The 21,843-nt window shown below is 43.8% G+C and overlaps 1 protein-coding gene across 2 annotated transcripts in view; it reads left to right on the forward strand.

Moving 5' to 3' along the window:
• LOC147888027 (long chain base biosynthesis protein 2d-like) overlaps window positions 1-18,584 on the forward strand; it is a 48,241-nt gene extending 29,657 nt beyond the window's left edge. Inside the window, exons 7-12 of one of the 2 annotated variants that reach the window (XM_087393356.1) lie at window positions 6,020-6,183; window positions 7,394-7,555; window positions 7,684-7,810; window positions 8,021-8,187; window positions 8,281-8,388; window positions 18,274-18,582. In XM_087393356.1, coding sequence (XP_087249482.1) covers window positions 6,020-6,183; window positions 7,394-7,555; window positions 7,684-7,810; window positions 8,021-8,187; window positions 8,281-8,388; window positions 18,274-18,363 — 818 coding nt within the window. In that variant the 3' untranslated portion in view covers window positions 18,364-18,582. Of the gene's footprint in view, window positions 1-6,019; window positions 6,184-7,393; window positions 7,556-7,683; window positions 7,811-8,020; window positions 8,188-8,280; window positions 8,448-18,273 lie in introns of both variants that reach the window. The other variant, XM_087393357.1, reaches the window with a different exon arrangement.
• The last annotated feature ends 3,259 nt before the right edge of the window (window positions 18,585-21,843 follow it).

A 21,843-nucleotide genomic window follows, 5' to 3' on the forward strand; every position in this document is an offset into this window, starting at 1 on the left:
GGAAGCACCCGTTCTTGCATTACCCGATCCTACCCGGCCTTATGTTTTAGAGGTCAATGCGAGTGATTATGCGATTGGGGCAGCTCTATTCCAAGAGGGCAGACCTGTAGCTTTCGAGAGTAAGAAACTAGACGACACTCAATATCGTTGGCCCACACTCGAGAAGGAACTTTATGCTGTAGTGTATGCTCTTAAGGTTTGGAGACACTACTTGTATGGTTCAAAGTTCCTTGTATTGACTGATCATCAGTCAATTAAGTATGTGTGTGATGGATCAGAATTGAGGGGAAGGAAAGCTAGATGGGCAGAATTAATGCAGGATTTCGATTTCGAAATATGTTATCGTAAGGGTTCCCTGAATAGTGTGGCGGATGCCTTAAGTCGAGTTAAGTTTGTAAATGCTTTGTCATTTATGGAAACATCCTCATACCTATTTCAATCCTTGAGAGGGCTATACGCAACTGATAGTCATTTCAGTTCTTATTGGCAGAGAGTCCAGGATGGGAGCTCCATGGTTGACCAGGACTCAGGGATTGTGCCACCTAGGATACAGGCGGCGAGAGGTCAGTGGATGATTAGGAACGGCTTGCTGTTCCGAAATGAAAAGATTTGTGTGCCTGATGTTCTGGACCTTAAATCCAAGATTCTCTGGGAGTGTCATGATGCTCCTAGTGCGGGACATCCAGGTATACATAGGACTCTGTCTCTTGTGAAGCATACCTTTTATTGGCCTAAGATGCGTGCATTTATAGAGAACTATGTAGTAGGTTGCCGGGTTTGTCAGGTTACTAAGGCCGAACGCCTTAGAAGCGCGGGCTTATTACAGCCATTACAGATTCTAGGTAATAAATGGGAGAGTATTTCCATGGATTTTATTACTGGTTTGCCTCGAACGCGCAAGGGTCATGACTCCATTTGGGTCATAGTCGACCGTTTGACAAAAATGGCTAGATTCTTACCTACTAGAACAACTATTTCAGCTGTTCAACTGGCTCACGAGTTTGTGGACCACTTGTTTAAGCTGTATGGTTTGCCATCTGACATAGTCAGTGACAGGGTCTCAAAGTTTACAAGTAACTTTTGGACACTTGTATTTGAGAAGTTGGAAACTACTCTAAGTATGAGTTCCTCGGATCATGCACAATCCGATGCACAATCCGATGGCAGTACAGAGAAGGTCAACCAGTTGGTTGAAGACATGCTTCGGGCATATGTATCTAAGAGACAGTCTTCATGGGAAGATTATCTACCTATGATAGAATTTGCTTACAACAGTGCAAAGCATTCTAGTACTGGTTACAGTCCTTTTATGCTTATGTACGGGTTTCAACCTAAGTCACCAGTTATGGTTGGATTAAAAGGGATTTAAAATGATGCTGCTAAGAACTTCTTGCTAGATATGCAGGAAATGTTGCAGTTTGCCAAGGAGTCTATTAGAAGTGCCCAAGATCGGGACAGATTTTATGCTAATAGACATCGTTCACCTAGAGAATTCTCTGAAGGAACGATGGTATATTTGCGAATTCCGAAGGAATCCAAGAGCCTAAGTACTGGTTTGGTTCCGAAATTATCCCCCAGATACTGTGGCCCATTCAAGATTATTAAAAGAATTGGACCAGTTGCTTATCGACTAGAATTGCCTCTTGATGTTAAAGTCCATCCAGTCTTTCATGTCAGTAGACTGAAAGAAGTCTTGGGTGCAGATGATCAACTTGTTTCTCCTCATGAGATTATAGAAGTTACAGATTTGACTTTTATTCCTCACGAACCTGAGTGTATTCTTGAGAATTTCGTGAAAGACAGATTCGTAATCGTACTATCACGGAATACAAGATCAAGTGGAAGGATCGTGTTGAGGAGGATGCAACATGGGAGACGTTACAAAACCTCCAACGAACATTTTCGGGTTTTTTACCGAACTCAGGAGTGAGTTCTTAGAGGAGGGGGAGTATGTCATGTGCACGGATTGGTATCTGACGTGTACTAGGTACACAGAACTAGCTCAGGTTAGCCTGGGGAGGCTTAGAGCTAGGCAGGCTTGATTCTCGGGTTGAGTGGCAAGGGTACGAACTATTTATAGGTCTTCGCTATTTTTGGCGCCGGGGCCCAAGTCTATAAAAGAGGCCCAGGGGGTTCAGTTCTCAGTGTGCAGTTGGGAGCAAGTCTCGTTCCCAGGTGCCAGGTCTGATCCTGGATTGAGTCGCGGACGCACGCCTGCATCTTAGCGTAGCCCAAGGCCCAGTGGCAGATCCAGGGCTTCACAGCGCCACCTGGTGGTATGGGACACCAGGCTGGTTTGGATCTGATTGGGAGTTCGTGCCAGTAGCTCAGCTCGTGGCTCGGAGGGGACATCTTTTGATTCGAGATCACATCCCGTGGATGTCATGGTTGGGTGGTGAGCAGCCTGCTCAGATCTGACGTGGTGTTTGGTTGTTTTGCAGATCAGGGGTTTCAGGAGTGCTGGGACGTGTCACCCAGTTTTCTCTCTTTCACTATCCCTAATTTTGGAGAGTCTGGGAACCTGGACGGGACTAATTACCCGATCTGGAAAGTGAAGATCCGGAGTCATTTAGTGGCTCGGAAGTTGTGGAAGCTGACCACGAGAGAGGAGTCGAAGCCGGAGGACATGGTGGACAGTAAAGGGGAGGTACTCATGGCAGTAGACAGAGAGGAGCTTGAAGCTTGGGAAGAAAGAGATGCCCATGCCTTGGCAATAATCATAGGGACTACGGCGGACTCCGTTCTTTCGCATATTTAGCTGGCCGAGACGTCAGTAGAGGCGTGGGCCACCCTGAAGGATCTGTACGAGACAGACAATACCTCCCGGATTGTGCTTCTTCAGCATCAACTCTACAATCTTGATATGGAAGAAGGAGATATGGTACATAGCCATTTGACGAAGGTCAAGGTGGTGAGGGATCAGCTGGCAGCAATTGGTCAGAAGACAGACTCATGCCATCTGGCCTTGATGGTACTGAGGAGACTGCCTTGGAGTTTCAAGAGCTTTGTTACGGCTGTGACAGCAGGACAGAGGACCAAACCTCTGACGTTTGAGGAGTTGTGTCCATTACTGCTACAGGAGGAAGCTCAGGAGAAGCTCTACAACGAGGATAAAGATGACAAGGCGATGCTGGTGAAGGATTCCGCTGGCAAAGGAAAGGGCAAGCCTAACGGTGGCAAGTCCAATAAAGACGACTTTGACGACAAGGGGACTTCGAAGAGAAAGCACAAGAAGAAGTGTTTCTATTGTGATACGCCCAGACATTTTGCAAAGGACTGCAGAAAGAAAAAGGCGGATCTGAAAAACAAACAGGAGTCTGACTCAGATTCAGAGGGAAAGGCCAAAGCAAATGTGGTAATCGAAGAGTTGTTCTTGGTGACATCACCGAGTGTTACCGAGGTCAGATATGTTGATCCAGAAATCACAGTAAGGATGTCTGACATAGAGATGTGGGTCGACGAGGAGTCAGATGCTTTTGTGAAGGTGAAGGACAGCATGGAGCGCTTGGTACCTTCCAGGTGTGTGGCTATTGACACTGACACGAGGGTGGATTCCATGGAAGGCCCTGGGGTCTCATGGTCAGATGGATGCTGGAGTTCAGAAGGAGATAGTACAGGATTACACAAGCGCTTGGTGGGTGCCTCAGTGAGAGTTTGCTTTCAGAGCGAACATTCAGGCAGTACAACAGTCTGGTATGTATTTGATATTCTGCATTTGAGCCTTTATAGCATGCTGTGGAGAGACTCTGCTCTTCATTTGTCTCAGGTGATAAGAGATTGGAAGGAATTGGCCTTCTTCGAAGGCAGAAGGGGAAGTATTGGTGCTTCTTCAAATCTCGGACGTAGATTGCTAGAAGGTGATGGACAAAGAGTACTGAAGCCAGAAGAGTACCTGCTTGAGAACTCAGCGAGAGTTCATGGTCGAGGTTATCTGGAAATATTCATTGGTTGCAGACCTTGCCAAAGGAAGGACGGGTTGAAACAGACCCTCAGAGCATGGTGCCTGGAAGACTCCAGGTTGTTCACTCATTATGAGGGGGACGACTGGAAGATCGTGACAGTTGGATTGCTCGAGTTCAGAGGCGGGAACGTGACTGAAGGAGGTGGTAACAGGAGGTGCTACCAGAGATGGACCTATGTGTGCGGAAGCGGAACCGGACCTGGTGGAGCAGGAGCCATTGGATGAAAAGCCAGGAAAAGATTCCGACATTGAAGAGTTCCAGAGGACTACGACTAGGGAGTTACTGGAGCATCGTCATCGACGTGTTGGAATTGGGCCGAGATGTGTCGGTGAGAGGGGGTGTTGGAAAGGTCACCTCCCCATCTGTAAGCCCCCAAATGAGGAGTGCGTGGGGGAGGGAGACCTAGGGCAGGATGTGCCCAAGAGAGAAGAAAGAGAGGGGGCTGCCACATGGGCAGCATCTCACAGGATTGGAACCTGCAGATAGCATCAGCATGGCGAGGGTAGTGGGCAGGTGAAGGGCCTGCAACAGACCCTGATAATGGCGCGGTACAGGCGGGTCAGGACAGCAGGATGTACAGGTGTACGGCGCAGGACACGTGGCTGGGAAGAGGACCTGGCAGAGATGCAGATATGGCAGGATGTGCAGGCCCAGATGTGGAGCAGGAAATGTGGCTGTCAGTGGGCAGAAGGCAGGCCTTATATAGGCTGGATACCTGCCTTGAATGGAGGGCCAAAGGACCCTGGAAGTTTGGGCCAAAAGCCCTGGGGTGTGTGCCCTTTTAGGGCTGGACCAGCCACAGACTGGTCGGCCAGTCTGTAGCAGGCTGGTCGGTTTTTTGCCAGCCCCCTTGGGGCCTGTAAAAGGAGAGGCCCTGGGCCTCATTTCACATCCAACAGTTCAGCAGAACCAGCAGCAGACAGGAGCAGCCAGAAGACATTTTCTTGGGCCTCATCTTGGAGGTGAAGGAGAGTAGAAGGTGTGCTGCAGACTGAGCTCTCAAGGGCTGAATCTTGGCTGTCTCTCAGGGCAGCAAGGTGTTGTGATCTAGACGGAAAGTCTACAGAAGCTCGAGGTGGAGCATGCGGACTCGAGTCTAGAGATAGCCAGCAGATAGGAGTAGGACCTTGTGGTAAGATCAGAGGACCACACCATTGGTGGGACTCTGGATCTGTCTCTTTTGTATTGTGTCCATATTTGTGGACGGAAATATATATTTTGGTGGTTTCTCTATCTGGTTGGTTCATTGTCTATTGATGAGTCTGCACACCTATTGTATGCACATAAGTAAAGAAGTTTGTGATTCCACACCCACACCGCACACTGTGTGAGCTCCTGGGCATTACTATAAGTCTTCTGCTGCGTGTACCCTCTGTTGGTTATTTTCTAACAGGGAGGCGGGCTGGGGGTGCGGGAAGAGGGGGCTGGAGGGCAGGGTGAGGGGGAGGGGGGTAGGTAGGCGGGCTGAGGGAGGGAGGGGGTAGGCGGAGAGGGAGGGGAAGGGAGGGGCTGAGAGAGAGGGAGAGGGAGAGGAGAGGGCTGAGGTGTAGAGAGGGGGAGGGAGCAGCGTGGAGTGGGGAGGAGCAGCAGCCCATATGTGTAATCTTGATTCTCACCACCTGGCTGGTCATTTTGAGCAAGCCCTTCAGAGTAAGAGCTCTTCCTGGCACAAAATTTTGCAAAATATCTATTTCAGTTTTTGGTCTTCTTGTTTAGTCCAAACTGGATATTTGAAATTTTCGTTAAGTCTATGTAGGAGTTCCAGCCAAAAAAATCATGTAGGATTTAAAAACTATTCTTACTTCTGTCGGCTCTGCTGAAATGTTGACTATGAGATACATGCCTTCAAATAATAGCATTCTTTATCTTATGTGTGGATCACATAATTGACTGGAGTTATTTTCATGGAATCCAAGACAGATTATGATTGCCTGACTATGGTTACAAAAGGAATTTGATGGATAGCTCTTGAAGTTTGATAGAATACGCAGCTGACTTTATTTTGAGCAGAGGTTAAAGATGGGTGTAAATTTTTGTAACCTCACATTGTCCTGTAGCACCTGAACACCTGGAGGAAGTTCTGCGTGAAGGCATCGCTGATGGGCAGCCACGGACTCATAGGCCTTGGAAAAAAATTTTAGTTGTCGTTGAAGGCATTTACAGCATGGAAGGAGAACTGTGCAAGCTCAATGAAATAGTTGCGATTTGCAAGAAATATAAGGTTTGACCACAATTCCCTCTATTCTTTTGAAGCGGCTATGTGGATGCTTGTTTTATGCTCATTACACGTATAATGAGTCGATACAGCTTGTTTCTCGGAACTTCTGTATTTTTCCTTGCTAGTGTGTTTTCCTCATAAGTTTTAACATGGGAGAATGCTCTTGATGCATGCGTTTCATACCATTCACGTTATTTGTCCTATTGTCTTATTCAACAAGAGCTGCCCACATGCAGATAACTTATTTTTGAAGCAGTATGAAGGATTTGTGTACGTTCATGTGTAAGAAAATTTATCAATGTGATGATCAGGTCAATTTTTATTTGGTATAGAGGAGATCCATATCATAGTTACCAAGGAACGGGAACGTTCCGGAAATTCGGGTGTTTGAACGGGAACGGTCCGAGAAGGGGGAGCGGGAACCGAAATGCCATGTCATACACGACACGTCATGATATGGCTTAAAACTATGTTAGAAAATGAAAGAAAGTAACATTCTACAGCTTTAAACTTTATATACAAGCTCTAAAATACCCATTGGAAACTTTCAAAGAGCAAAGGGAACGGGAACGTTCCGGAAATTCGGGTGTTGGAATAGGAACGTTCTAGGAAGGGGGAATGGGGGAACGGGAACCGGAACGCCACGTCATACACGACTCATCATCATATGGCTTAAAACTATGTTAGAAAATAAAAGAAAGTAACATTTTACAGCTTTAAACTTTATATACAAGCTCTAAAATACCCATGTGAAGATGGTCATACACGACTCATCATCATATGGCTTAAAACTATGTTAGAAAATGAAAGAAAGTAACATTTTACAGCTTTAAACTTTATATACAAGCTCTAAAATACCCATTTGAAACCATCTTCACCAAGTAGGATTCCATATTGCCCTTGATGCATGCATACCATATCATACCTTACCATGCAATTTTTTTAATGATCAGGTCAAATTTTAGCTCCATATATAGGATATCCATGTTGCCCTTGATGCATGCATACTGTACTGTTACAGTCATTTGTCATGTTGTCTTATTCAACAAAAGCTCCCCACATGAAGTTTACTTATTGCTGACACAGTATGAAAAAAAGCCACCTTCATGTGTAGGTAAATTTATATTCATGTGATTATTAGGTCAGTTTTTGTTGCGTATACCTTGCCAAACTTTTTAATTGGTTCTTGAACTTATTGGATTTTTTAAAACAGGCATATATCTATCTTGATGAGGCACATAGCATTGGGGCTATTGGTAAAACAGGCAGGGGTGTTTGTGAATATCTTGGTGTGAATCCTGCTGACATCGATATCATGATGGGGACGTTTTCAAAATCATTTGGGTCATGCGGAGGCTACATTGCTGGTACTACGGTAAGTTCTGCTTATTTACGTGGATTGGAGAATGCACATGTACTTGTCTTTAAGTTGTTGAATTGTCAACATGCACTATCAGTTTATTCAAATGTTGTATTTGTGAATATTGTTTTGATTTTGTACAGGAGCTCGTGAAATATCTCAAACATGTAAGCCCAGGCCATCTTTATGCAACCTCAATGTCTCCTCCAGCAGTGCATCAAGTCATCTCAGTTCTGAAAGTCCTACTTGGTGAAGATGGTTCTGATAGAGGTGAGTTTCTACAAGATTTTGTATTCTCTTGGTGCTGTGGAGGATCACTATGGAACTTCATTGGTTGAAGACTGTTAATGTAGCCTTAAATGTAAGTAGTGTTATAAATAGCTCTTGTGTAGTCTCTAATTACAGGTGCATGTCTCATATTATTGTGACTCAATGTGCAACATGGGTTGCTAAAAAGTGGTGTTGCCTTCCTCTTACCAGGTTCTCAGAAGCTTGCACAAATTCGTGATAACAGCAACTTTTTCCGGGAGGAATTGAGAAAAATGGGTTGTGAGGTGCTTGGGGATACAGATTCACCAGTGATGCCTATTATGTTGTACAATCCTGCCAAAATCCCAGCCTTTTCACGTGAATGCTTCAAGCGCAACGTATGTGAGGCTTTAACAGCTTTTGTATGCATTGGCCCTGGGGTGTGTTCATACTAAAAAAATATTGATGGCTCGTGATCAATAATGAAACAGGTTGCTGTTGTAATGGCTGCATTTCCTGCGACTCCACTGCTATTAGCAAGGGCTCGTATATGTATCTCAGCTGCTCATACCAGAGAAGATCTGCAACATGGGCTGGAGGTAAGCATGGCACTGTGCAACTGAAAGTTGATGCCAGCATTTCAATTTTCTATTTGAAGGTTGCTGCTTCTGTGGATCTGCTCTTGTTATTTTGGGCAGTTTTTATCTTGATTTGTAGTACTTTTTCTGAGCTGCTAGAACATCACCTCCCAGCCACAGTTTCCCTCTGTCAGTCCCTTTACCTTCCCTTACTTTCAACTTTGTTTTGATTTTCTCTTTTGGTTTGCAACTCCCAGAAATATTATACTTCGCATTTGAGACTTGGGTGCATATGTCTAGAATTGGGCCTTAGTATGATAAGTACCTCTTTGGTCTTTCCTATGCACTCTCTTGTTAAATTTCCAGGTGCAGGCATTCCTTCAGCCCTAGCTTGCATGTCATCGGCCATGCTTATTTTCCCTTTTACATCCTGTCTTTACAACATTATCGACTCCTCATGGTTTCCCACCCTTTCTCGTAAATCATCAACTCATGTTGTGGGTCTATTGTATCTGTAATTTAACATCTCAAAACCAAAAATGGGAAAGCTGACAAATCCCCATATACTCCAACCACTCCTTGTAGATTCTGGACCAAGAGTATCAGGCATTGCACTCACCCTCCTGGCCATAGCCTCAGAGAATGCCGAGTCACTGGCGAGCTGAACATCTAGAATAACCCTCTTCAGCTACAGTAGCCACCAAGAGGCCTTTGCTCAGCCTATCAAACATTCTGAAGCTACTACTATGCATCAAGGTCTATGTACACCCTGCATCCTGTGCAACGATCTGCACTTTTTTTTGCCTGGCCCTAGTTCACAGCAGCAGCAGCTTCCCTCTCTTCTTCTCCCTCCCCCCAGCTGGGCCGAACTCCCATTCCAACCCGGGGAGTTAGTCTTAGCTAGGGGTTATACCTAGATATGGCTAATATGGAGCAGCCAGTTTCCTCGAAATCCCCCTCTGCCAGTAGAATCTTCTCTTCCACAGTTGCAGCATTGACACCTTCTCCATATGCAAGGACATACCCGAGGGGGATTTAATCGACCCATCATTGGCCCTCAAGAACAAATCTTCTACCTACAACAGGAGGTGCACCAATTAAAGTGCAGTTGGCAGCTGTGACAGCCAGACTCCAGGTTCTTGACTCCAGGTTCTTGAAGAACCTGGTAAGCGGGCCATGATAATGAGGCAAGGGCAGACTTGCAAGGCTTCCCCTCCCACCCCTCAACTAGTCTCTATACTCAAGGATCTTGTTCGTACTAAAGTGCAAATAATCAAGAAGGAAGTGACTGTAGAGGTGGATACAAAGGCAAGTGAAACTGATATTCAAGCCGATGAAGTCACATGAGCTCAACTGAGCTAGAAGGCAACAGAACTAACCAAAGTCAAGCCTACTAGGAAGGATGGAAAATGGGCATATACCATGAGGGCATAGCCTAGTTTTTTTGCATTCCTTGGGAGCTTCCCTATGCCCTCCCTAAGTGGATGTACTGGCTGGTTTTTTGCTGTCCCATAGACCTGTTGGTCTCCCGTGACATTAATAGACTTTCTTTCTTCTTTCTTCTCACGATATCTTACCTTCCCTTCCCTTTTGTTGCATTCTTTTGCAGCTTATCTGCCCCTCTCTATCCCTGTCTATCCGACGACCTTGTTGAAGAGATTAGCCATTCACATACTCCAGCCAGGGTAGTAGGTCTTTTGCCTATTTAGTGCTTGTGGAGCAAATTTGGAAGCATTGCATCCAGAAAGAGAAACAAACTTGGATATGTTTTGCACGGCAGTAGGGGCTCATATTAATTGGAACAAGTCCAATGGCTTTTGGATTAGTGATGAGAACACTCTAGACTAGGGGAATGACATAGGATTCACTTGGATCCGGGGGGGTGTTTCCATCAGGTACCTAGGATGCCAGGTTAGGGCGGGCATCTCTCCAGCACAGCAGTTTGCTCCTATGTTGGAGAGCATCAGGAGAAAATTCATTTTTTGGAGTTCTGTCAAACTTGTCCTTGCATCCAGAATAGTTGTTGTGAACCAAGTATTATTGGCTACTGCCTGGTTCGTTTGCTCATGTTGGTGCAGATCTAGAGGTTTTATCTCTCAGCTCATGAGATCTATCAAGAACTTCCTATGGAGTGGGTCAGATGGCACCTTAGATTTTGTAGCCAGGAGGGTCTCAATATTATTGATCCAAACTTGCAGTGTATGGCCTTGCTTTGCAAGTTTGTAGTGAGAGGATTGATGCCTGGACAGGAGCCTTGGAAAGATTTTTTCTTACACAGCATTTAGTCTTGTACACCATCTCACGGGGGTGATTGGATGGCCAGCTCGAGATGGATTTTTACTTCAGCCCATCTTAGATCTCCCTCTTTCCCTCTCATGGCTGCCATTCTGAAAGCTTGGGGCAGCTTCAGAGGCACTCTTCAGAGAGTTCCACCCTCCTCTCGCGAAGAAATGGACAGGCAGCCAATCATGTGGAATGACTCTATATTGGATGAGTATGGCAAATCACTAGGAATGTCACATTATATGTAGTGGTCTAGATGGGAGAGGGGACATGCTTCCACAGTAGGTTCCTGGAAGGCTTTTAGGAAGCTTCCAAAGGATCAGAGACTCTTATCAGTTGGCCAACTTAGATGAAGTGTAGTCAGGATGCAGCAGATAGATGCAACCATACCAGTAGAGTGGATAAATACAGATGACATGCCTATCATAGAGTCCACTTGGTTGGGATCTTTTACGGGGACGGGTATTCCTTTATAGGTTATTAAATTGCGGGATGCACTTGAGGAGACCCTTGTTTTTTATGTTCAGTTGGGAGGTAGACTTCTTAGATCTTCAGATGATATTCTTTTGGAGGTTCCCTTCCAGCGTGTTAGGATTGCAGGTTACATGGAGTGGGGCAAGGACTCACAGTGGTATCTTAATCTTGACCTTGTTCTCCTGGCACTTGGGTCTTGGAGACTCTGGTTATATGGTGGTTCCCCCATTAGGTTCTTGCAGTGGGACCGAAGGGAATGGGAGTGGATTGATGAAGGGCACCGAGAGAAGAGCATCCCCTTCTTTCGTTACATAGTTAGAAATGCCAAGAGATTTCAGCTTAGCAGTAGAGGCTGGAGGCTCTCCAAAGCTCCTCATTGGTATATCAGATTTCTGCAGAGGTGCAGAAAAACTTTTGAAGGAGGCTCTGAAAATCCCTCAAGAATAGAAAGATAACTCTCTTCTTTTGTTTCTATGCATGAAGGGATTACAGTGAACCTGTAGAGATCCAGGTTCGGGGCTGACCCTACTTGTTCTCGATGCCACGCAACAATTGAGTTAGTTCAGCATTGCCTCTGGGAATGCAGACATGCAAGGATGATCTGGAAGGGTGTTGCTAGGTTTTTTAGCATAGTTCATAGAGCAACCTTCTTCATGACTTGGGGATCAATGGCATGGTTCTCTCTTACTAGCCCTCAGGTGTCTTTGAGGGACATGACTCAGACTAGCCTTCATTATACAACGACACTCTGTGGAGTCTTGTTCTCTCCAGGATGTTCCCTTCACTCCTTTCAGAGCTGCTTATGCCTCGGTGGACACATCATGGGAGATTCTGGCTAGCATTGCAGCTTGGCATATTTGGAGGGCTAGAGGTACGGAGGCAGGTTCACCCTTCCCAGTCTATGGCTAGTATATGGATTGATACTATACGCACATTGGTGGCCATCTGGGAGAGCATGCAGGGATCCTCTAGAGCAGCTACAGCCAGGAGAGGTACTTTTTTCAGAGTTTGGAGAGGATCTCCTTTCTTTTCAGAGTCTCCTTCAGGGTTGAGGTGGCACTTTCAGCCTCCATCTTGGATTTTTGTTAGCTCGTTTTGAGCCAGTTTTTTCTCGTGCATAGCATGATGTACTTCCGTATTAGAGCTTGCTCTTGCGGTTTTCATTCATACTTAATGAAGTAAACTTTTTGAAAGAGGAACAAACTTAGGGTTCAAATCTTGCTAGGCCAATTGAAATGGAATGCTTATTAGATTCTAGGACTGTCAAAAAGAGAAGAGGAGAGAGGCTATCCTCTCTTGGACATTTTTGCATTGGAAGAGCCTTGAGACCTCAAGCAGCACACAGTATGTGAAAGGGGACTCCAAGTGGCCATTGTGATATTTGGGAACTCCCTAGTGATTTGGGCCTAAACCTAAGCCTCTACCTCGAGTAGATTGCTCTGCCTTGAACTGCTTATAGAAGGAGGTAGACATCTCGAAAACCTGCTGGAAATCTGAATGAATCTATCCCTCCTCATCACAAAAGCACTTGAGTTGTGTCCTTACTAATCTAGCTCCTACTAGCATCCTATCTCCCTCTTGTATTCATGATCTAATGTTTGTCACTTAAACGTCACTTAAAAATTGGCAGCTTATACTGTCTTCCTATCTCCCTCTTGTGCACTCATAGTGTTCTACCAACGATTGAGAGTCTAATGCACTCATAGTGGTCTGGCAACTATTGAGAGTCTAGGTGTGCTACCCTTAGGTCCCTCAATGGAGGCTAGATTGCATTGTAAGGTCCACTTCCACTTGTATAAGGATTGCTTTCCTCATTGAGACAAGTTATTGTGTGAAGTTCCTACATAGTCTTCTCTTTATGTTTGATGCATCGTGCACGTTTAAATTGCCCACGGAGCATTAGATATTGTGATTCAAGGATCCTTCCGTATGGGCTGGCTACCCATTATTTCATAACAACCAAGCGACTTTCAGGAACTGAGATTCACAAAGAAATTCCAACTTTCCCTTTTTCACCAACATCATGTTGAATTTTTGAAAATGTAACATCATTTGCATTGCTAGAATTGTAGGGAAATTTTTTTGACTTGGAAAATATTAGGAGGACCTTCCTCCCCCTCATCCTTGGACCTACCCTCTTTGTCCCTCCCTATGCTGTCCCTCCCGATCTCCCTATGCACGATGGCTCTTGTGCATTTGTACACTCCTTTGCTGCCCCTCCTGGGCTCTTTGTTTGACACTCCCATTGGGCATTCAACCTTGTTGCACCGCCTCCTTTTTCTACGACTTGCCTAGATCATGCTACATTTCTCTTCCCCACCCTTGCCATACCCGCGTCCTCATGGGGCTGCTAATCATCCCCTCATGGATTTTCCTTCCCCCCCTCTTACCATTTCTCCTTGCTTGTCACCCCCCTCTGCCTCCTTGCACTCCTCAAGGTTGCTTCTCCAGCAGCCTCCTTTTACATTCCCCATGGGGCTTCTCTCTCCCTTGTGTTTATCTTGTGGGGTGCTCTCATGTCCTTTTTTCCACACCTTTTCCTCCTTGTTTTGCCCTCTTTTGTCTTTTGGAGGGGCCTTCCTTGGTCCATTCAAAGGCCTTGGTGACTGTTTATGGTTGAGGCTCACATGGCAGCACCTTCCACTCACAATGCTTTCGCTTGAGGTCAAACAACAATTTGATCATGTTGTTCAAAAGCTTCAAGATTTTGCAATGATGGGATGTATTGTTGGACCATGTCCCCATGACACTAGTGTTTCCAATTCTAGAACGTGAATAGCCACATGTAGGATGCCACCATTGAGATCTTTATTCTCTGGTTTATCTTGACAGAGATAGCGCAGCTCCTACTAAAGCACAGCCTGGGACATCTGATGTCACAATTTTTTTGGTATTCTTTGATATCCATGGCTTCATACTGAGAAACGTGGAGACGAAGTGTTACCTGCTATGCTTTCCAATCAATTGATGTTGTCTTAGGATTATTCAAGGTGGATAAGTACATCGTATTCTCTATTGAGACATCCTTTGGCATAGTCTTAGAGTCATCCACAGCTTCGATATCTAGGTGCGAAAAAGTACGATTCGTAGTGGAGGATTTGAACTGTCTTTCCATTGGTGGAGATCATTTTGAAGGCTTGGTGGTGACAAACTTCCTTAGCAAGTGGAGGTGGTAGGGATATCAAGACTGTGACTCAGATGTAGGGAGTTTGACCATTTGGCCAAGGCATGCCCATGCCTTAGAGGAAGCATTCTCATCAGGAGAGATTGCAGAGTGATTTCTATCCTACTTCAAGCACACCATATCCAAATCTAGACATCCTTGGTGAACATGAACTCAAAGTGAAGAGTGTTATGATACGTAATCTGTAGGACACTGCTTGATGGTCCCAACTGCTTCCTGAATATGTATGATGTAACAAGGCTGGCTACTGCTTTGTTTTGAGGTCATTAATACTTGGTGTTCGAATCAAGTCGTCCAAAAAGTCAGTGTTTAAGAGACCATCTTTATAACTGAGGCTCATGAACCGTGTTACTTCCTGTGGTAGTTTAATGGAGTGTCACCATCCTAGGAATATTACTTATCCCCTCAAGGGGGAAGTGTTCATTCCCTTCTCTCCTTGCTCTTTCTTTAATTGTGGATTAACAAGGGTGAGGAGCTTGCATCTGATGCCCTTTGACCTAATACATGTAAGAAAAGGTAACTAGATATCTTATTTTCCAAGCAAAGTATGAGCAGTCATTGCGCAGCAGAGGGAAAGGAGTTGCAAATGCTTCCTCTTTATATTTAGTGTAGGTATTACAGCCTTTTCTTGAGCATATCTGGGACAAGTTGTTTATTTGGTGTGACTATAAAGCATCAACTTGAATTCCCTTCCCTTTCTTAATGTATATTCATATTTGCCTCATAAATTATCTCCTTAGTTAACTTAGCACAAGTTGAAACTTAAACCGGTCCATTAGTATGAGCATGGCCATCCAAGCATGAATCCAAGTGATCTTAATGATAATTATATACTTTTCCAAAGAGAGAATTGCAGTGGGACCTTAACCTTGTGCAGTTGCAAGATTAGTGTGGGTTCCTCACCCTCCCCTCACCCTCCATACACCCTCACTCACTGCATGTACACCCTCTGTACAGTCTTCACTCAGCCTCTATACATCATCCGTTCAGCCTAGGTCGTCCCCCCCCCCCCCAAAAAAAAAAAAGGAGGGACTCCCCCCACGGCCTGACCTAGGGGTTAGCCTCAGCAAGAAACGGGGGGCAAGAACCTGCGGGCAGCACACCATGATTGGGACTCAGACATCTACCTCTAGATCACCCTGGATTCCAATGTTGCTGACTTCCATTGACAGCCTGCACAAGTAACCACACAAATTGTTTAGATGGAGCAGACAGATAGTACAGGCAGCAGCAAGGGGGTCCATGATGTGGTCCAAGAGAGCATTTTCTCCCCATGCCCCCAGTTGATATCCACCTTGAGTGAGTGGACACACATCCCTTTCTCACATTCGAACATGTGAAGATTTAATGTACATGCATTATGGGCACATTATATTACTTAAAGGCCTGTTCGTGATGGAGCAGACAGGTACTACAGGCAGCAGCAAAAGGGGTCCATGATATTGTCCAAGAGAGCATTTTCTCCCCATGCCCCCAGTTGATGTCCACCTTGAGTGAGTGGACACACAAGTTACTTAAAGGGCTGTTTGCCGGGATCATCAGAGATTTGGAATTCAACCCCTAGGAGTTCTGGTATGTTGTTCTGCCACAGCATGTAAACACTAGATCATATGATTTTGTTAGACCTTATGGGTGCATTAGGCACCTCTAGTTTCATATTGAGGGCGTGATGTATTTTTGTGTTGGTTTCATAGGTCATTTTGGCCTCCTGCAGATGTTGTCAATTCATCTCTCTCTCTCTCTCTCTCTGTGCATCCTTGGGCTCTTCGACTGTAAAGTGGCATTTTTTCAAACTGCCTCTCCTCCTGACAGTGTCAAACATGCCAAATTTGGGCTTATGTCAGGGCGCCTAACTCAAACTTAAGATCTAAGCAAAACACAACTTGCAAATGGGCTAGAAACTACACATCATGAAGTACAGTCAATTTGAGAGACTAGATTGGTGTCATTCTTGAGTTTTGAAATCTTGGGTGTCCCCCCCCCCCCCCCTGTCCCATCCCCGCCCCCCAAGATTTGGTGTGTCTTTTGATTTCATGATTTCTGTGTTTGCAAGGCAACATGATGTGAAGTCTGGTCACATTTGGGACAATTCTTGCCTTATCATTTAAAAGAAGTTCATCAAATAGTTCCGTCTAGTATCATAGGTATTGTTTTTTGTCAGGATAGCATCAGTACTTTGTATTTTTCTTCTCATACACACACACACACATATATAGACATGTATATATATATACACATATGTATATATATATACATATATGTATGTATGTGTGTAGAGAGAGAGAGAGAATGTTGGCAGTAGTGTTAATGTCTAGAAATTGGTCGATTCTGCATTTGACAGTCCTATAAAAGGTATTGGAACGCTCTGACAGTCCTACAATGAGAAGGGCTTGTTTCACACACCGCTTTTTGTTCGACACAGTTTCTGTTGGAAATATGGGCCTATGTGGTCCTAACCCCCTCCTGGTACCTTGGAAACAATTGTGGATATGAAGAGGTATTGAGCGCAGATGACACGTGTACAAAAGAAATCCCATAAGCAATATGGGGATATAAGAATCCTTGGATATATAAAGACAATGAGCCCCTCTCCCATCATCCCACCGGCCTTTTGTTGGATGTGGGAGAGGCTCTGCATGGCTATGGGGCGGGGTGTGGGACCCCCGTACCCGGTGCATCCCAATGGTGACACGTGGCATCTGGCCACATTTTCTGACATGGTATCAGAGCAGGTTCAGAGAGGCCTGCGGACTGTATGGCATACATGTGTACTGCGCGCGACTCTATGGACTTTGTGAACGACTCTGGCACGGTGGCGGCTGAAACAGTAACTGCACACACGTGGGAGTGGCGACCCACGTTGTGTCCTAGCTGCAGTGAATGGCAGCTGTTGTTGCTCTGTGGCCAGAACTGAATAGCGCGACTGGCACGGGAATTGATGGCCTGCGTCAGTCAGTCAAAGACTGTGTGTGAACCTGGCAGCAACATTTGATTGGGCAAGCCGTGCCCTGTGTGGGGGTGGTTGCCATGTGCTTCTGACCGTGCCCTGTGTGGGTGGTCAGAGTTTGAGGCTGATCTGGCCCTGTGTGGGTGGTTAGCAATATTTGGCCGGCCAAGTTCTCTCTCATGGTGTTAGGCCCATGGGGGGATGTTGGAAATATGGGCCTATGTGGTCCTAACCCCCTCGTGGTACCTTGGAAACAATTGTGGATATGAAGGGGTATTGAGCGCAGATGACACGTGTACAAAAGAAATCCCATAAGCAATATGGGGATATAAGAATCCTTGGATATATAAAGACAATGAGCCCCTGTCCCATCATCCTGCCGGCCTTTTGTTGGATGTAGGAGAGGCTCTGCATGGCTATGGGGCGGGGTGTGGGACCCCCGTACCCGGTGCATCCCGGTGGTGACACGTGGCATCCGGCCACATTTTCTGACAGTTTCACCTAAACTTGCCTAATCTGGATTATAAACTTCAGCATTGGGGTGCTTGCTTGGTACTGATTACTCAATGCAGTAGAACAGAGTCAATATCATTCATCTCGTTGATAAGAGGCCTTCTAGTAACATGTATGTCTCTTTTGTCGTTCTCTAAGCATTGGTGTTTCTTTTAATTTTTAATCGTACTAACATCTAGAAATTTGTTGATTCTGCATTTGATGGTGTCCTATAGATTGTTAGAAGGTATTGGAACCCTCTGATAGTTGTACAATCAGAGATTTTGGTGAGGGCTTGTTTCATATGCCTCTGTTTCTTCAACACAGTTTCACATGATTGATCTTGGCTTGCCTGATTTGGATTATAAACCTCAGCATTGGGTATTTGCTTGGTACTTTCGTACTTTTGTAGTCATTACTCAGAACCAAGTCAATACCATTCATCTCATTGACAAGAGGCCTGCCACTAACATGTCTGTCTCTTTTATAGTTCTCTAAGCATTGGCGTTGGTCTAATGTGGTGCAGGTAATAAATGAACTTAGTGACATGGTGCACTTAAAATACTCTCCCACTGCTGCTGAACAGGATGAGAACATGAGAAAGAAACTGAGCTGATGCAATGTCTTGGATGCTAAATCTGCCCTGATGGTTAGAGACTTGAGAAAGCTGCACAAGATATTTTGATCCTTTTTACTGAGGTGGTGAATATCTCAATCAATTAGACTTGCAAGGAACTATTCTGATTATGTGGATTTTTTTTGGAGACGAGAGCTAGTTATATTCCCATCATTGTGTAGAATTCTAAAATGCAAAGTTTAGTTCTTCCTATGTTATGATTGCATCATACAATTTTTTATAATAAAGGATTGAGCTATTGTCAGAATCACAAGACATGGGTGGTCAAAGCATGGCCGCACAATAAGAAGGTTGATATTGGCTTTCAAAATTGATAGGTGACTTTGTGTTGTACATATTAAATTCAAATAATCTATCTATCTGGACACTCATGCGCGTGCACACACACACAAACACACTCCTTTGGCCATAGTTAGAGGTTTTATAATGATACTAGTGAGGAGGTGGTGATTGTGAGAAGGCAATCTGGGATTTGAACATATTTATAGGGCAGCAGGCGGACAGTTGAAATTAGAAATTTCTTTCAGACACAATACATATACCTTTGTAAGACTAGAATAAGTCCAATCATACAAATTTAGATTTTTTATTGTTCTAAAGATAAAAAATCTACAAAGAATATAAAAGAGAAAATGAAAGAGAAGAAAAAAGAGGTAAACAAAAACTTTTATGAAAAACAAAAGGAAGACATACTTAGCAAGCAAAGCAACACTTATGTTGTCGTCAGTGCCCAAGCATAAGCAGCTATACTGGGTTTCTAAAGACTCGCGGAGTCTCTTGGGCAAACCCAGTGCTTACTAAAATACGTCAAATAAACAAAAGATAATGAAAACAAGAAATAAAGAAGAAACGAAGCAGGTGACTAAGCAAAAATAAACAAACAAGTCAAGAAACAAAATCTTTCAAAAAACTAGAAACTCTCTCTTATTTAAAACATAAAACAAGCATACTCAAACAAACTCTCTTTTGAAACTAAAAGAAAAACAGGCTATTCAGCTTATGTTCAATCATTCTAAACATACCTAAGGCCGATATACCATAGATTAAAGACTTGATAACTAAGAATATGCGAACTTTTTTCATTATTTTCCTTGGATTATACCTCTTGTGTAATAGTAAAGTGATTAAATTACTATATTGAGTGATAAAAGACTCCTCAGTTGAACAAAGGCGAGAAAATCTATGGAATTGGGAAGAAATGACTCCATATTTTGTCAAATCAGAAATGTCAATGTGAGACATTTTTATAATGTGTAAACCACTATATTCAAGTTGTTCACGTTTATCATATATATCAATCTCTATTTATTTGGTAGATTGAGAAAGTCTAAGATCTAAGAAAACACAAGAATCTTCTCTTGAAGTGTAGTTCAATTCACAAGAGTCACGAGGATAGATTTCTTCTCCAAAAGCTCTAGCGTCTTTGTACATAAAGTTTTGAAAGTTAGGAACATCTGGTACAAATAAATCATCTATAAAACGCCTAACTTGATTGTGTAAAGCGTGGTAAAATCATAGGTTTGAAGGAGAATAGGAGACTCTTTTTCCCGAATGCTTCGAGAGAAATTTAAAAATTTTACAACAGGAATGACTCCTACAGAGTCATTTAAAATCCAGCCTAAGTGCGAGGGGACATCTGCCTCTTTTAATAAGTCCCTCCAAAGTTTATGGACACTAGGCAACATGGCTTTGAAGTAGTAGCTTAGTCATTTAGAGACATCCGTCAAAGTAGTCTCACAAGCAGTTGTAATAAATCCTGGCTTTTTTGGAGTTTTGTGAAACTTTCTAGCAGCACAAAGAAAAGGTATGCTTGGATTGCAAACAAACCCAGAAGACTTGCAAAAACTCTGTTGTTTTGAGATCAAATCCTTTTGAGAAACTAAGGTAGGGGCGTAAGTTTTGACAGACGAGTTCACTCTCTAAGTAAAACTTTTTGCAAATAAAAACAAAGTTATTGGAACATTTGTCCACATAAGAAATGACAAAATTCCTATGGAATTTTCGAAGAAGAGTTTCATCTTCTGAAGAAAGATGGTTACTTTTCTTTGAGCAATTAACCAAAGGGACTTCTTCTACTTTCAAAGCAACTTTCTTCAAAATCTTCCCTTTCCATTCTGATAAGATATTTTTAACTCCTAAACATTCTTCTAATTGCAAAACAAACTTTGAGATTCCCTTATCGATAGCTTTTAAAAGGCAAGACTCTTTAAAAGAGTACAATCGAAATTTCATGCCTTTCACAAAAAGGTCTCTTAGGTTACTAGAAAGCAAAATTGAGATATCAACTGTGACTACATGTCCTAAATCATCATCAATAAAGCTTTGGAATCTCTTACTTTTACAACAACAAGGTTCTTTAAGGATAGAAGATTTTGAATACTCTGAAAGCCTTTTACCTATCTCTCCATAGTTGAAAGCCTTTTGTCCTAAAGTTTTTACATACTTCCAAGCTTGGAATTGAGGAAGTTAAAGGAACTAAAGGAGGAGGAAGTGGAGGAAGAGGACGTGAGGGAGGCAACTCACGAACTACATGTGAGATTGCAGGAGAGCTAGGACAACCTCGTAACATAACTTTAGGTTTCCATACGATGTTAGATATATGACTATGTTGGTAATGAGGAATGTTAAAGGGCTTGATATGAGTTATCCACATCAAAGGGTTCTTTTTAGAGGTTCTTTTAATTTTACAAAGAGTTGATTTTCCTTCCAAATTAAAACCTCTTGGGAAGAAAGTGTGTAAAGTTCTCATCCAAAATTCAAACACAATACCCCCATATGTGTGAATGGATGGTCCTCTCTTTTATTTGCACGACTCATTTCTCCCCAACATCTGTTTAGTTCCCTTCCCCTCCTCCCTACCACTTAGAATTTGAATGTCACCCTCGCTTTCGCTCTAGTTGACACTAGGTCCACCTCCTTTTGTTCTCATGTCATTCTTGATACCACCCAAAGTCTGGCCGCTACTACCAATGCCTTTGCTGAAGCCATCACTACGTCTAGGCACTCGTTGAATGCTTGCAAGGACAAGATTCAAATAGAATGCTGAGCTCCACCCCACAACTGCCAACTCTATCGAGAGTTTCGTCCATGACAAAAGATAAGGCGACAACGAATTGGGTCCAAGGATTGCATATTCACGTAGTTATGCAATGTTTTGCATGATTTACGTTTGTGAACACCCTTTCACGAATTCTAGCACGCAATGACATGTATCGATAGTCCTAGTGAAGTATATCGTCGCCCTTACCAGCAATAAATAGTACAGTACTAGTGATAAAAGCAATACTACCGTCAGCAAAATTAGGCATGAATTCAAATGGTGGTACTCACATTATTGATGGTAGATTGTGTAGTACCGTCTGTAGCACGAAGGGTATTTCCGGTTGCACACCTATTATTGGCAGTAAAAGCCTATGTACTAGTGGTATAAGTAGTGCCTCAATTATATAGGGATGTTGT

Source organism: Dipteris shenzhenensis, chromosome 22 (genome assembly GCF_047967505.1).
Source record: "Dipteris shenzhenensis isolate YYH24624 ecotype China chromosome 22, Dip_SZ_1.0, whole genome shotgun sequence".
NCBI lineage: Eukaryota > Viridiplantae > Streptophyta > Polypodiopsida > Gleicheniales > Dipteridaceae > Dipteris > Dipteris shenzhenensis.